General features: G+C 46.0%; 6 protein-coding genes across 6 annotated transcripts; 2 read left to right on the top strand and 4 right to left on the bottom strand.

Moving 5' to 3' along the window:
* Positions 1 to 1441: 1441 nt before the first annotated feature.
* Positions 1442 to 3908, bottom strand: FOBCDRAFT_324649 (uncharacterized protein; the record flags this gene model as incomplete). The annotated part of the gene is made up of 3 exons (XM_059612118.1): positions 2433 to 3908; positions 1988 to 2324; positions 1442 to 1926 (listed from the first exon to the last, which is right to left on the bottom strand). The coding sequence occupies exons 1-3, from the start codon at positions 3831 to 3833 to the stop codon at positions 1442 to 1444; spliced, it is 2223 nt and encodes a 740-aa protein (XP_059466344.1). The 5' UTR covers positions 3834 to 3908.
* Positions 3909 to 4511: 603 nt separating this feature from the next.
* FOBCDRAFT_245700 (uncharacterized protein) lies at positions 4512 to 5627 on the top strand (the record flags this gene model as incomplete). The annotated part of the gene is made up of 2 exons (XM_054707765.1): positions 4512 to 5164; positions 5219 to 5627. The coding sequence occupies 2 exons, from the start codon at positions 4512 to 4514 to the stop codon at positions 5625 to 5627; spliced, it is 1062 nt and encodes a 353-aa protein (XP_054563740.1).
* A 707-nt stretch (positions 5628 to 6334) lies between these two features.
* On the bottom strand, positions 6335 to 7819 carry FOBCDRAFT_245699 (Alpha/Beta hydrolase protein; the record flags this gene model as incomplete). Its single annotated transcript, XM_031193282.2, has 1 exon — positions 6335 to 7819. The coding sequence occupies one exon, from the start codon at positions 7817 to 7819 to the stop codon at positions 6335 to 6337; it is 1485 nt and encodes a 494-aa protein (XP_031029903.2).
* Positions 7820 to 8216: 397 nt separating this feature from the next.
* FOBCDRAFT_149284 (uncharacterized protein) lies at positions 8217 to 9260 on the bottom strand (the record flags this gene model as incomplete). Its single annotated transcript, XM_031193281.2, has 3 exons — positions 8217 to 8513; positions 8570 to 9147; positions 9206 to 9260. The coding sequence occupies 3 exons, from the start codon at positions 9258 to 9260 to the stop codon at positions 8217 to 8219; spliced, it is 930 nt and encodes a 309-aa protein (XP_031029902.2).
* A 1000-nt stretch (positions 9261 to 10260) lies between these two features.
* FOBCDRAFT_209058 (uncharacterized protein) lies at positions 10261 to 11462 on the top strand (the record flags this gene model as incomplete). Its single annotated transcript, XM_059609262.1, has 4 exons — positions 10261 to 10542; positions 10590 to 10969; positions 11017 to 11084; positions 11134 to 11462. 4 exons carry the CDS (start codon positions 10261 to 10263, stop codon positions 11460 to 11462), a joined length of 1059 nt encoding a protein of 352 aa, XP_059466343.1.
* A 135-nt stretch (positions 11463 to 11597) lies between these two features.
* On the bottom strand, positions 11598 to 12757 carry FOBCDRAFT_254365 (uncharacterized protein; the record flags this gene model as incomplete). Its single annotated transcript, XM_031193279.3, has 3 exons — positions 11598 to 12044; positions 12110 to 12434; positions 12552 to 12757. 3 exons carry the CDS (start codon positions 12755 to 12757, stop codon positions 11598 to 11600), a joined length of 978 nt encoding a protein of 325 aa, XP_031029900.3.
* Between the last annotated feature and the right edge of the window lie 173 nt (positions 12758 to 12930).

Genomic DNA, 12930 nt, shown 5'->3' with positions numbered 1-12930 from the left:
GGGATATAACTTAAGGTAGAAATAGTGTATGCTGGCAAAAAACATACAACAGCAGGTATTCGCTAGTCGTCACCGTCCTAACTACTAATCCGCCCCTTATCAGCTTGTCTATGGGAGAGGAAACGGGGAAACTTGTCTAGAATCTAACAGATCTAAGAATCACATAAATAGTAGGTCCAATCAGGTTTACAGGATTTAGCCGTTCTAGACTTAGCACGAATAGCATAGCAATTGATTTTTTAAACATCAGATTAGACCGTTTTCCGCTTCTACTTCAGGCCACCGTTCTGTAAGCGCCAGACTATAGTTCCCTGCCGCCGCATTCATATACGCCCAAGTAGGAATCGCACTCCTCTCTGGAACCACTTAATCCAAGACCCATCTAAGACGGTAGCACCGGAAACCATTGCACTGAAGGAAACCCCACATGATCTGGTTGAATACCACCATCAGCGGAGCATTAGTCTCATGCAAACCCCAAGTCTTTAGCTGCCTATTTCGGTGATATCACCAATCGTTACGCCGGAAGCTAAAGGCTAATGCACAGGACTCTGCTAATGGGATGCATACTTCTATGAGTTGTAATGCTTCTTGTTGAAGAAAGATCGATGAGTTCAGTCAGGTGGGCTACGGAAGGACCTCCACATCGTGTGATTTGTGTAGCTTAGTGTCTTAATGTCTTCGGGGCATTGTGAGAGATTGGGGCAGTGTCGAAGAGTATTTCGGTGGTTACATGAATAGAGTGAGAGACGGACGAAGGAACCAGCCACTAAGAAATTATTTCTATGTGAAGAGGACTAATGTGCTCTACGCGTTTCAGGATGAGGTGCCTTCATCCTGACCTTTCCTAGATCCCCACTTAGCCAATATGTGTTCTCATTCGGCTCTCAACCTACCTACTAACATTTTTCAACATTTACTCTACCAGAATCCTTGTGGATATTGGTCTTGGTTGATATGGCAGTGGTAAGAAGTTAATCACGAGATATCTTCGACTTCCAAACTAACAACGGTTTATACTTCTACAACTAACAAATTTCTTTTAACTATTTTCTTGAGCTCTATCCAAGCTTGACAAACCGTCACTAATTACTAATCAGAATTGGGGTTACCAGTGCCTGCTTATAATTATTACATGGAAACCTTGTGATGCGAAACTGAGGCTACAATCTCGTAGAAGTATAGATACTAGGAAAAGACGTAAAGTGTGTATGGAATAATTTTTGTGCCTTGGAATCTTTTCGACTTTTCATTATAGACCTGAGTATAAATGTGCCTGAAGAAAGGGGGTTGCTAAGTGAGGAAAAACCATTAGGTAGCGACATTTGAGAACGGTCCATAGAAATAGCTCCACCTGCATGGTAATTTACTGTAGAGAATGGAATTACAAATGGTAGGTGTTTAATAACTGCAGAATAGAAAAAAAAATCTTTCACACCGCTTAACAGTCTGTTTCTTCCATCCATGTCAACCAGTAGAATGGCGTAGCCATGGCTAGCAGAAGGGAGTTAACTAGTGGTTCGTGCATCGTAACCCACCCCTCGGCAAATTCGGTGGCTGGAAGTTCTTTATCAAACTTCAAAACTCCTTCATATACAACGAACTCGACACGACGTCTATGCTCTTTGAGGTAAAGAGTGGACCACTTTGGCCTCAAAGGCAGTTTTCGCACATAATCGAAATCAGTTGCATCAAGCTCCAGTTTGGTTATCAGCTCCTCCTTCATAGCTTCTGCTGCCCCTGTAGTCTTGATTCCCAATTTGAATGGATACCTCAGGGATGATCCCTTTATAGTAAGGCCATCCGAATGAAAGGTGGCTGTCGTTGGGCCGACTGTAGGAGGTGGCATAACGACCAAAACTAGATCTTTGGAATGATTGAAGATACGAACAGCGGTTAAGATGGCATCGCTATGATCCAATAAGCCTAAGGCCATTAACAGGTCAGATACGCATTTACATAAAAGGGTGAGACATTGGTAACTTACCGATTTGCATCGTCTCTGGGAGACTAAACCAACCACATTTATCTTTTATGAGACGTAGATTTTCTTGAATGTCCGATTCCATGGTTTCAATAGCGGATGTCAATGTACGTCTATCCCATGGGACTCTCCATCTTGAGTACTTTGAGCCAGGAAGCCGTGTCATCAGCTTATATTCATTTGCAATAACATCCTTGCGAGCCCAGTCCTCGGTATTGGCCAAAAGCTCTTCCTGGCCAAGCATCAGGTATCTCCAAAAAGGATAGAGTATTTGCTTTTCTGCAGAATCCGTTTTGTTTGAAATTATCTCATTGACGACATCAATACATTGTTGAGGAGACTGTCTTGAAAGTGTTAGTCCGCATAACTTTCTCATATTACGGAACAATTGACTGGAGTCCAGGGCAGATGAGCCTAGTAGTATATGAAGGTAACCTATGCGAGATACAGGATCTTCCCAGGAAGCTCTTGTAACGCGCAATTGGAATGACATTGATGAAGTTTCTGAAGAATCTGTAGCTTCCAAAACGGTGGCACATCCTGAGGTCCATCTGGCAAACTCATTTTCAACAGCTTCGATGGTTTCGATGGCTTCGATGGCTTCGATGACTTTGATGGCTTCTGTGGCCGAACTTGGCTGAATTTTACTCGATATCTTCTCATAACTGTTGACGACATGTGCTAGGCCATCCCAATTCTCCTTCTGCAAGGGCTGACAATTCGGCAGGGTCACGCGGTCGCCGAGTCGCTTCTGGATGTTGTCAAAAGCCTGGTGGGCTGGAAGGATATATGCTTCTAGCAATTCTGGGCATCCCGCAATCAATATTCCGAGAAGCTCGCCCGTATTTGAATTGAATGCCCAGGAACCACTGTCGCCCGGCTGTATCAACCAAGGCCGTTCCATTCGCAGGACCCAAGGGATGCAGAGAGCCGTAGAGTTCGGCATAGGCATAAGCACCTGAGAACCGATAAAGGCACCTCTTAGACAGAACCTAGATCGAGGTGTAGCCAAAGCTACCTGCTCTAGTGCCCGGGGTTGGTCCCAAGCAATGGAAACAGGTCGAAAGATGCCCGAGACAGTTCGCACGAGGTTTACATCATCCCAGAGCTCAAAAGAAGGTGTTTGGTCCTGTAGTCCTGGCATTTCTATCAACGCCAAGTCAAACTCCATGTCGAAGGATGTACTTTGTCGCCAGGCGTTGATGATATCAGAAATCTGATCATCTCCTGGATCTTGGAGGCGGGCCTCATTGAATGTGAGAGGAAACGAGTGGGCAACGGTCAACCCGTAGGGCTTACCACCAACTTGAATAAGGCCACCAATTGTCCCTCTGGTTATTATATTTGAACCCCGGGTAATCTGGAGCCTGATGCCACATCTATGCTGATGCTGTCCCCAGGAAAGAAGTTCATTGATCATCGTAGGGACCGCGTATTTCGCGTCAACCTCAACTTGAACCCTCTCCAAATTACCTTCTTCTTCCGCATCAGCCTCAGACTTTCGCTTCGGCTCCTGACCGGTGCCGGCTGATCCTTCATCACCTGTGTTGTCGATGCTACCAGAAGGAGATCCGTATGCGATAACACTGACATAGGGCAGTCGAGTCATGCACCAGCCAGGATATCTCCCCGAGTCTAGTTCTTCTTGAACAAGTTTGACAAGCCATCTGGATACCGTGCTATCGGAACACAAAATGGTAATATAGGGTGGAGCATAGTCGATACTAAGTCCAATGAAATAGCCCCGAATGGTCCATAAAGGGTCAATTCCTGTATAACCTTGGTCCGCTCTGGGTCGGTCTGAGTATCCTCTCTTAGTTTTCAGCTTTGCCTGCAAACTGTACAGCATGCTTCCGACGAATGTGTTCCATGTGCCTTGGGTAATATCACAATGACACTGATACCACCCAATGATATATTCCCGTACACCTGACCGTCTAACGGTGAGATGCCGTGTCAATTGAAACCCAATGCTTGGGGTCATTCCGCTTTGAAAGATCAGTGTTTCGTATTTAGAAATCGACTGTCTCTCGATCGTCTGTTGAGGTGATAATCTGACCATGTGCGTATCATCGCAATTGAGCCAAAAAGCGACGTGATTTACGTCAATGTAAGATCCCTCAAGTGTAGGCTTTTCTTGAAATTTAAAATGCGCTTTTAGGTGACTGAGCTTCCATGGCATCATTTTTGAACTAAGCTTGTTGGTAAAAATGAGAGGCAACCGGGGCCGTTGGGGACAGGAAGAGATCGGATTGTTTAGGATGAAGATGTAGTTAATAAGGAATTTGAATCAGGTACGAACTGTATTGTTTCAAGGCCCCTGTAAAAGTGACATATACTGCGCCACATAGCATGCATTGGGTTCTGACGAATAGGAACTCATGTATTGCCGCTTGCGACTGCGCCATGCATCAGGCAGCAATTGTTCGCCATTTGAATTTTCATTTAAGGTACAGTTGGTAAACGGACTTGCTCTGGCATCTCTCTTTTTGATGCAACTTCCTTGAACGTCTTTATTACGATCATTATGGATGGGCTGAGTGACCAGCCATTCTACCGAGCCTCACCTTCGCTGTCACAAAGCGAAAGTAAAGAATTTGTCGCGACTATATGGGAGCCTTCCAAAGCATTCAATAGATTTGAAATTTCAAGCTACTTTAAGTTTATGGAAACAGAGCAAAAAAGAGAATCTAGAGTCAACAATCCGGTATACTCCCAGCTTCGCTTCAAAGATATCTTCGATATTCGCCGTGTTATCTATGAAAATCACAATAAATCAGCGCCAGAGCTACAAGCCTTGGTCCAAAACAGATTACTCTCGCTCAATTTACAGCCAGAGGTGCTCCAGGATATAATCATTCTGGTTATTAGGTTAATATTCATGGTGAGGGTCGAGTTCCCCAACCCTTACTCGCATCCTTCACCATTCCAACTGCAGATGCAAGTCACTCAAAGCTTTCAAGAGACGCTTAATAAACTACAAAATGGGCCGCCGTCGAGAGAGTGGAGCATGCAACATGAGTTACCGTTATGGTTTAATGTTATTGATCTGGAAAGAAAGGCCAACCTGAGAATTGGTTGGACTGACTATCTCAATGAACATCTGACGTACCAGAGCGGAACTCTCATGCTGTTTCGGCACATCAAAGTTCTAGAGTATATGGAGAGATCAGAAATCCTGTGAGTTGGGACTTGATATTGCGTAATGAGAAAACAGATAAGCTAACTGTAAAGTGCTGGTAATTTCTTCAAATTGGAATTTCTAGCAGAGACACGGCGATCAATTATGTTATTTTTCCCATTAAGCGAATACAAATACATTACGCAGGATTATCTTGACTGGTTTCAAAGCCGCGGGCCTATTGAGGAATGGCAAAGATTACTGGTCGGACACGACCCAAACTCTTCCATTAGTCGGTTCTATGAAGACTTTCCCATCTGGCATAGCAAGCTCTTATATCTTTGCAACATTTCAAACAATCAAGGAAACTGGGATCTTAAAAGATGCTGGTATGATGATCGCGATCAGGGTTTGTGGTGGACTAGGTGGACTCTAATTACGGCCATATTCCTGGCTATTCTATTCGGGTTGATACAGTCAATTACGGGTATTATTCAGGTAGTTTATGCAGGGCGCTCTTGACATTAGTTATACTTACAGTTCAAGCCCAATTGCCTCTACCAGGGTGTTGAAGATAACCGAGTAGTACTTGTTCGTATTACTTCTGAGTTTGGAAGTATTGTCCTCTGTTCTTGGCAGTGTCGCCCTCATACATTATCATTCAATGAATAGAAAATATGGCTAATATGGCATCCCGAGTTCTCTACGTGTGAACGTACGTGATCAGGTAATCGCATGATTCAAATTATAAACCACCAAATGCTATGGAATCAACCTCACTGAAGCGATAGGACGGCTCAACTAGACGCTCCGAGTTGGATTGCCCCAGGGTTCTGATACATGTACTCTGAAGCTCCACTCCACTACAGAAGTTAGCAAAGGTTTAAAGGTGCACTGAGCAAGACTAGTCTTTTGAGGATTACTTTGTCTACCTCTGTACCAAGATTTCCAGTACTTTTAATACTTAGACTACTCGTAGAGACTAAGAAAGTGCAGAAACCAAAAAAAGAAAAACATACAACAGCGGGTATTCGCTAGTCGTCACCGTCCTAACTACTAATCCGCCCCTTATCAGCTTGTCTATGGGAGAGCAGACGGGATCCCGAATTTTCTGATAGGTGTGGTCGTATGTGATTGAACGAGCCCGTAGTCATTGCTATATAGAATTGTCGTGATGCTTGTTCACCAACATTGATTATGTGGAAAGCATCTCGATGCAATACTTGAAGCTAGACTGCACCAGGGTTCTGATAGGTATATTCTGGAGCTCCACTCCATTGGAGATAACCATTACTTCCAAAGAAATGCTTGTCATCTCCTAGCCATCCATTGACATATGTTCTCTCAAGTCCTTTTTGGTGTTTCTTGCCTTGGAACCTATCCTCTAGCCACGCCATCCAGAGGCCTCGGACACCTGAGATGATGGGGGTATGGCCAAACTTATCGACATACATGTAACTCAATGAGCTATTAGGATACAAATTGGCGGTATTGGCGACAGTTTCATTGGTAGTCGAAGTAGCAATGAAGAAATCCTCGGAGCCTTGGATCACCAAAAGAGGACCTGCGAATGGCTTGTTACCGACAATCCCGAGCTTTTCAAAAGCAGCAGCGTGATACGAAGAGTTGTACCAGTCCGACTTTTCAAATGCACTCTGTGGTTCAGTGAAAAATAGCTGCTGTCCAGCTGCAACGCTTCCCCCGATCTGATTCATCAGCTTTTGCCTAGCAACTCCCAGTGGCGTTAACCATTGACTTGGCATGAAGTCAAGGAAGATGCTTGACAACGCCACAGACGCACTGTAGCTGCTGAAAAGTCGAGGAGTAGTCAACGGCTTTGTGACGGGTGCCATTGAGATAGTGCCGACATAACCCTTCACAAGGTCCGTGAACGCCCTCCTTCCACTGGTATCTTTTCCTTTGGCTAGTGCCTCCGCTGCACCCCAGGCGATGCCGCCGCCTTGACTATGGCCCATGATTGCGAACTTCCCACTAAGGCGGTTGCTGAATGCCTCGAGGGCAGCTTCCATCGCAAAGAGAGTGTCTTGTGCACCAGCAGGTGCAGCAAAGTACTGATGCGGAATATCAGTTCCGTCCCACGACTTGTCTACACCAAGACCCGCATAGTCTGGCGCAACAACTGCATAGCCTTCTTGTGCGAGTGACAATGGGACCGCGTTCTCGTAGTAGAGACCTCGGTGAGCCGATGGGGCAGAGTCAATGAAATAGCCAGATGTTCCATGGGCCCAGAGAACAGCCGGTGCTTTGCCACTAGACTTCTCATCGAATTGACGAGGCAGAAACGGCCAGAGGATATATGCACTGGCAGGAATAATCGTCCCGTTAAAGTTGCGCGTCATATAAAGAATTCTGCTGAGGGAAGAGCCCGGTGCAATTGAGAATGGTGCTGGGTCCGTTACTTCTTGCACCTTGAGAACTTGGCCAGGTCGAAGATTGGCCGGTTTGTCAGCAAGATTGTAGAAGTCATCTTGCTTTGGACCACCATTCGCTAGACTAGATTGATGAAAGTTGATGACAGTATTGACACTGCTTGCTACCGTTTCTGAAAGGTTGGCGTCTTTGATCTGGGGTGGAGAGAGCGAGAATGAGGAGTTGAAGCCTGTTGAGAATGGCAAAGCTGGGGGAAGGTTCTGGGCTTTAGTGGCTCCAAAGAATGATGCCGAAAGGATTAGCGAGAAGATTAAATATTTCATTTTGACTTCTGTTTTTGTGATAACACGAGCAGATTAAGTTCTGATGCAGGCAGGAGGAATGATTGAACTATTGAGCATAAGCAAGATCTTTATCATATTGTTCCTATTCTGGCATGACAAATCAGCGAGCCCAACAACGTCATATCCTCATCAAAGGATCTATCGAATGTAACGAGATACTCGTCTTAAAATATTCTTGCTGACAAACTCAAGGAATATGACCCTTGAATCCGCATAAAGTCCGCAAAGAACCCGCTTCAGATCCGCAATGCCTCAAAGCCAAGCGTAAGCGTGATCAGCTGCCAACAGTAAGCACATCGCTTACTGGTTATGACCCAATCAGCATGAATGGTTGAAGAAAAGGCCATGATTTTGTTGAATATAGAGCTATCTTGCCTCATTCTCTCATTCCCTTCTCCGCAAGCTGTTTCGCCAACTTCTCTTCCCCTTCATAAAGACCATCATGCGATCCCTCAGCGACCACAGTAGGATATAGCGCTTCCATAGGAACTTCCCGCACATTGACCGAATTACTCTCTCTGTTCCCGATGAGCATCGTCTCAACGATGTTTCCATCGCCGTATTTCGGTTCAGTGAGAACCTGAAACATGACGTTGGCGCATTGTTCTGCGGTGAGTCCTAGAGTCTCTGGTGGCATTCTGTCACGACAGTATTCTGGGTGAAATATGGGCGTCTGCATGGATGATTAGCGAAGGCTTTGCAGGGAAGCTTCTTGGTGAAGGCACTCACGTGTACGGCACCTGGACAAACGGCGGCATTCCGAATGCCGAATCGCTTGCGTACCGTTGACAACGACTTTACGAAACTAACAATGGCTGCTTTGCTAGCGAAGTAAAGCGGTGTTTGGAGGGAGTGTAGGTAACCTCCACAGCTGGCGACCCAAAGGAGGTTCCCTTGCACGTTGCGGTTCTGTAGCCAATAGTCCATAGCAATCTGTGCCAATCTGATAGGACCTAGTGCATTCACAGCGAAAGTCTTGTACACACCCGGATTGCCATCAGCTTTATCTTCAGACAGAGATGAGACTCCGGGAGGGTTCCAGAAGGTGCTTGATGGGGGTTCGTAAATGCCAGCGCCATTACAGACGATGTCGATTTGGCCAAACTTCTCAAGCGCTGCGTCCCATAAAGATGAAATCTGGGCCCAATCGCTAATATCGGTCTTGTAAAAGTGAACGGTTGGCTTGCCGCCTTTAGTGGTCGCCCGTTTGTTGACGAGCTCCACTGCTTCAGGGCGGAGCTTGAGATCAGCTATCACAACGGAGCACCCATTTTCAAGAAGCTGCTTGGCGAATGCAAGGCAGATACCTATTGCTCGATGTCAATTGTCCATTTTGTATGCAGGCAATGAGAAGATAAGGCATACCAGAGCCTGCGCCAGTAACAATGGCATTCTTGCCCTTGACGTCGTAGACAGACATGTTGATCAGTTCAATTGAGGGCGGAAACAGATAACACAACAAGCGAGGGGCAAAAGCAAAGATCGCTGGTTCGTATCGAGGGACGTGCTTTATTTCTATCCTTGCTAAGCCCCTCAGTACCCTTAAGTTCAGCTCCTGGACCATTGGACCCTGGCATTTTAAAGCTGCATGTTTGAAACTCCATCACATCCGGTCTGGCGCTTGCTTGGGATCGATCTTCAACGCAGGCTCCGGGGCTAATTCGATCGAGACTTGGAGGCCAATTACGTTGCCTGATAAATCATACTCCCAAGATTTCTCCTGGATGAACTTCCCAGCGCTCATGAAAGACCGACTAATTGGCTGTATCTTACCTGTCAGCCAGATCATATCATCAGGCCACACGCAGTCTCTCATGCGCTCCCCTGACGTTCGTATCGATTCCCTGTTACCAAATACTCTATTATTCGTGCACAAGCCCGCTCAGATTAGATTAGCCCACTTCGGATACTCCCTCGTGTTGGTTCCGGGAAACAGCTAACCCCGATGCAAAGGCCAAGGATTTGCGGGTTGCAAGGGTCCCAGATCTGTTCAAGTAGAGTCTGGGGATGGGAGCAATGGCTTTGAGGTTAAATGCGCCTAAAGGAAGGATCGTTTAGTAGTTTCTACGCGTGTACCTTCGTTCAAGATGCATCAGAGAAGGGGTTATGGCGAATTAATAGCCAGATTCGACTTACTGTTGTCTTGTTGCCTCTTCTCTCATTGGGCTTCTGTTGGTTCTCTAGGCTAGTAAACTCTAATTCATGACACCGGGAGCTGGTGCTGGTCTTCTGGTGCATAATTGGCAGCATTTTGGCTAAAGCTCGACACATCAACAGGGTTGGTCATCCAATCGACTACGGTAATTACTCGCGGACATGAGCTGCATGGCTAAGTACTCTTGTATCCCATCTTGCCTGACATTCAACGACCCTCGTTTTGAATTGTCCTGCATTGAGCTTCTACACAATACCTGCCTGTTATGGCAGACGCTTCGCAAGCATGGCACGCAGTCAAACAGGCTGGGCTCGCTGCAGCGCTTCTTGCTGTCACTGTCTTATTCACGCCAATGAGTCTCGTTGTTGTCGGCTTGAGAATCTGGGTTAGAGTGACGCATCATTGTTTCGGACTTGAAGATTGGCTCATGTGCATTGGAGCGACTCTCAACTTGGTTCACAATGGAGTTGTCATCTGGGGCAGCTTTACCGGGATTGGGACACCAGACTCTAAGCTCAACACGGCTATGGTGATGGAGGGTCTCAAGGTACGCTTTATAAGCTTGCTAAGTGCCACTTCTAACAGTGCGTGTAGGCCGTGACCTTCTGGCAGATCTTCTATATCAGCAACTCTATGTTTATCAAGATATCCATCTGCGCTCAGCTACTGCGCGTCACGGATAATAAGCGAATAAAGATGTTTCTCTGGGGCTTGATAGGTTTGACAGTTCTCATTACACTGGTAGCAGGAATTATCGGCCTTGTCAGGTGCAGACCGCTCAGTGCATCGTGGGACCCAAGCACAGGAACATGTATGGATCAAGGTATACTCTCAGTATTAACCTATGTTGTTTCGGGGATCAACATTGTGGTCGACTGGTCTGTTGCTTTATTACCAGTGATCATTCTGTGGAATGTTCAGATGCATAGGACGTTGAAGATCATGGCGAATGTGGTGATGGGTATTGGAGCTCTGTAAGTTTGCACTCGGCGTACCTCGACCTTTACTAACATCCTTTTAGAGCATCTATTGCGACCATCATCCGGCTCCCATACTCGCCAGCATACTCTCAACCATCCGACCAGCTCTGTAAGTATCCACATCTAGTATATCTAGAGTTTGACTGACTAGTCCTCAGATAGCATCGGGAACATTATCCTCTGGACAGTGGTAGAATGCAGCCTTGGCATCATCGCCGGATCAATGCCTATGCTTCGAAAGCTCTTCAAGGCACTAAGAAAAGACGACAGCTCATACGTCAGAGGGACCGATGATATTAACCTCGTCACTATTGGCCAAGTTCGTGGGAAGCATCATCCGATTTATGATGAGGATGTTAGAGCTACTGTTGCTGCGGGCGAAGATCGAGAGAGCGACAGAGATGATGAGAGCACAAGGCAGATAATTAGGGTTACAAAAGAGTTTGAGCAGATATCAGTGATAGAAAAGCCTCGTTCTCAATATTAGTTATCGATGTCTCGGAAAGATAGGTCTCGATAGCATAACAACAATAAGAATACCTTATTCTTAAACACATGCATATACACAGTTCAGCCAAAACAATTAATTCATATAGGTGCACAAGCTGTAATAATAATCTAATTACTTACTGTTCTTCCCTACAGACTTGACTTTCGCCCCAGCCTTTGCTGCCTTTTTCCTACCTTTGGGGATCACCATTGTCACTGTTTTCTTCTGCCCCTGCTTGATGTTGATCTGAGCTTGGGCTTTTTGGAATGCCACTTCATGTTTCCTTTTCTGTTTCTTTTTCTTCTTCCTTGTTTTCATCGTCTCGTTCTTCCCACCACTTTGCCTCCCTTCGAGTTCGCCCAACACCTGTTTGCCCCTAGAAGTCTCATGTTTTAGTAACTCCTTGGCTGCCGGATTTTTCTCTTGCTTCGCTATTGCCCTCAACGCCTTCTTCGTTTTCTGTCCTCCTTCTTTTACCGTCATGTTCTTTGTATCCGTCACTGACTTGTTAGAAGGCTTTATAGCCTTTGCTCTGTTCGAAGTCAGCGGTGATGTTGGCCTGGCGGTTGCTCCTGGTTGCTGTTGAGTGGTTAGTAAACAAGTGCTAGACCCGTATCTCTGTCTTGCGCTACAAGAACGTTTACCTGCGCACTACATTTAGGTAACTTGGTTTTGCGCCATGGCAAATCGATATCCAGGATCCCAAATTTCTTTATCCAAAGCGACGAGTTATTATGTGGCCATATCTGATATATAAAATCGTTCGCTACCTCGATGACTGGGTGAGCCGTATCAATCCTTCCAACTGGCCGGTTCCCCATCTTGCCCTTGATGATAGGCTCTTCATATAGTTGATAAAAAGTTTGCCCCGAAGGGTGAAAGAGAAGGGGTGGAGGATGCGAAAGTACAGTAACAAGGTCACCCTGAGAAACAAACCATGCGAAGATAATAGACGCACCATGGATGTATCTGGGAGGGGCTTATGTCTGAGGACTCGGATCACCATGATAAAGAAGTGGACCAAGCGCGGTTGTTAATGTTTGGAATCCATGCGCATCGGCCCATTGTTGGGCATGTTCACGCAACATGCCGCTCCACAGCACCTGGCGGTTGGTCATACATGCTTTCTGGAATCTTGACAAGATCTTGTTGGCCTCTTCGTCAGTAAGCCACCGGCGGACGAGCTGCCGGATTGCATCGGGAGGTTGATTTGTGCCGAAACTCACACCCCGAATTGGCTTGGAGGTTTCCGTGTGTGCGACACTCTTGGGAGAGGTCTGAGCAATGTCCATTTTGTAGAATGCTCTAGTGAAGTTACCTTATCGCAAGGTAGTGTTGGGCAAATCTCAAAAAGCATCTAGCATTCTAATATTCGTCATGATGACGCATAAGCACTTAGCGGCCAGTATAGAGAGGGTCGCAGTACAGCACTAAATTAGACAGAAGAGAGACCGATTAAGGCTTG

Source organism: Fusarium oxysporum, chromosome XII, assembly GCF_013085055.1.
Source record: "Fusarium oxysporum Fo47 chromosome XII, complete sequence".
Lineage (NCBI taxonomy): Eukaryota > Fungi > Ascomycota > Sordariomycetes > Hypocreales > Nectriaceae > Fusarium > Fusarium oxysporum.
Note: the sequence above shows the minus strand (reverse complement) of the source record. Positions and strands in the feature narration are given on the sequence as shown.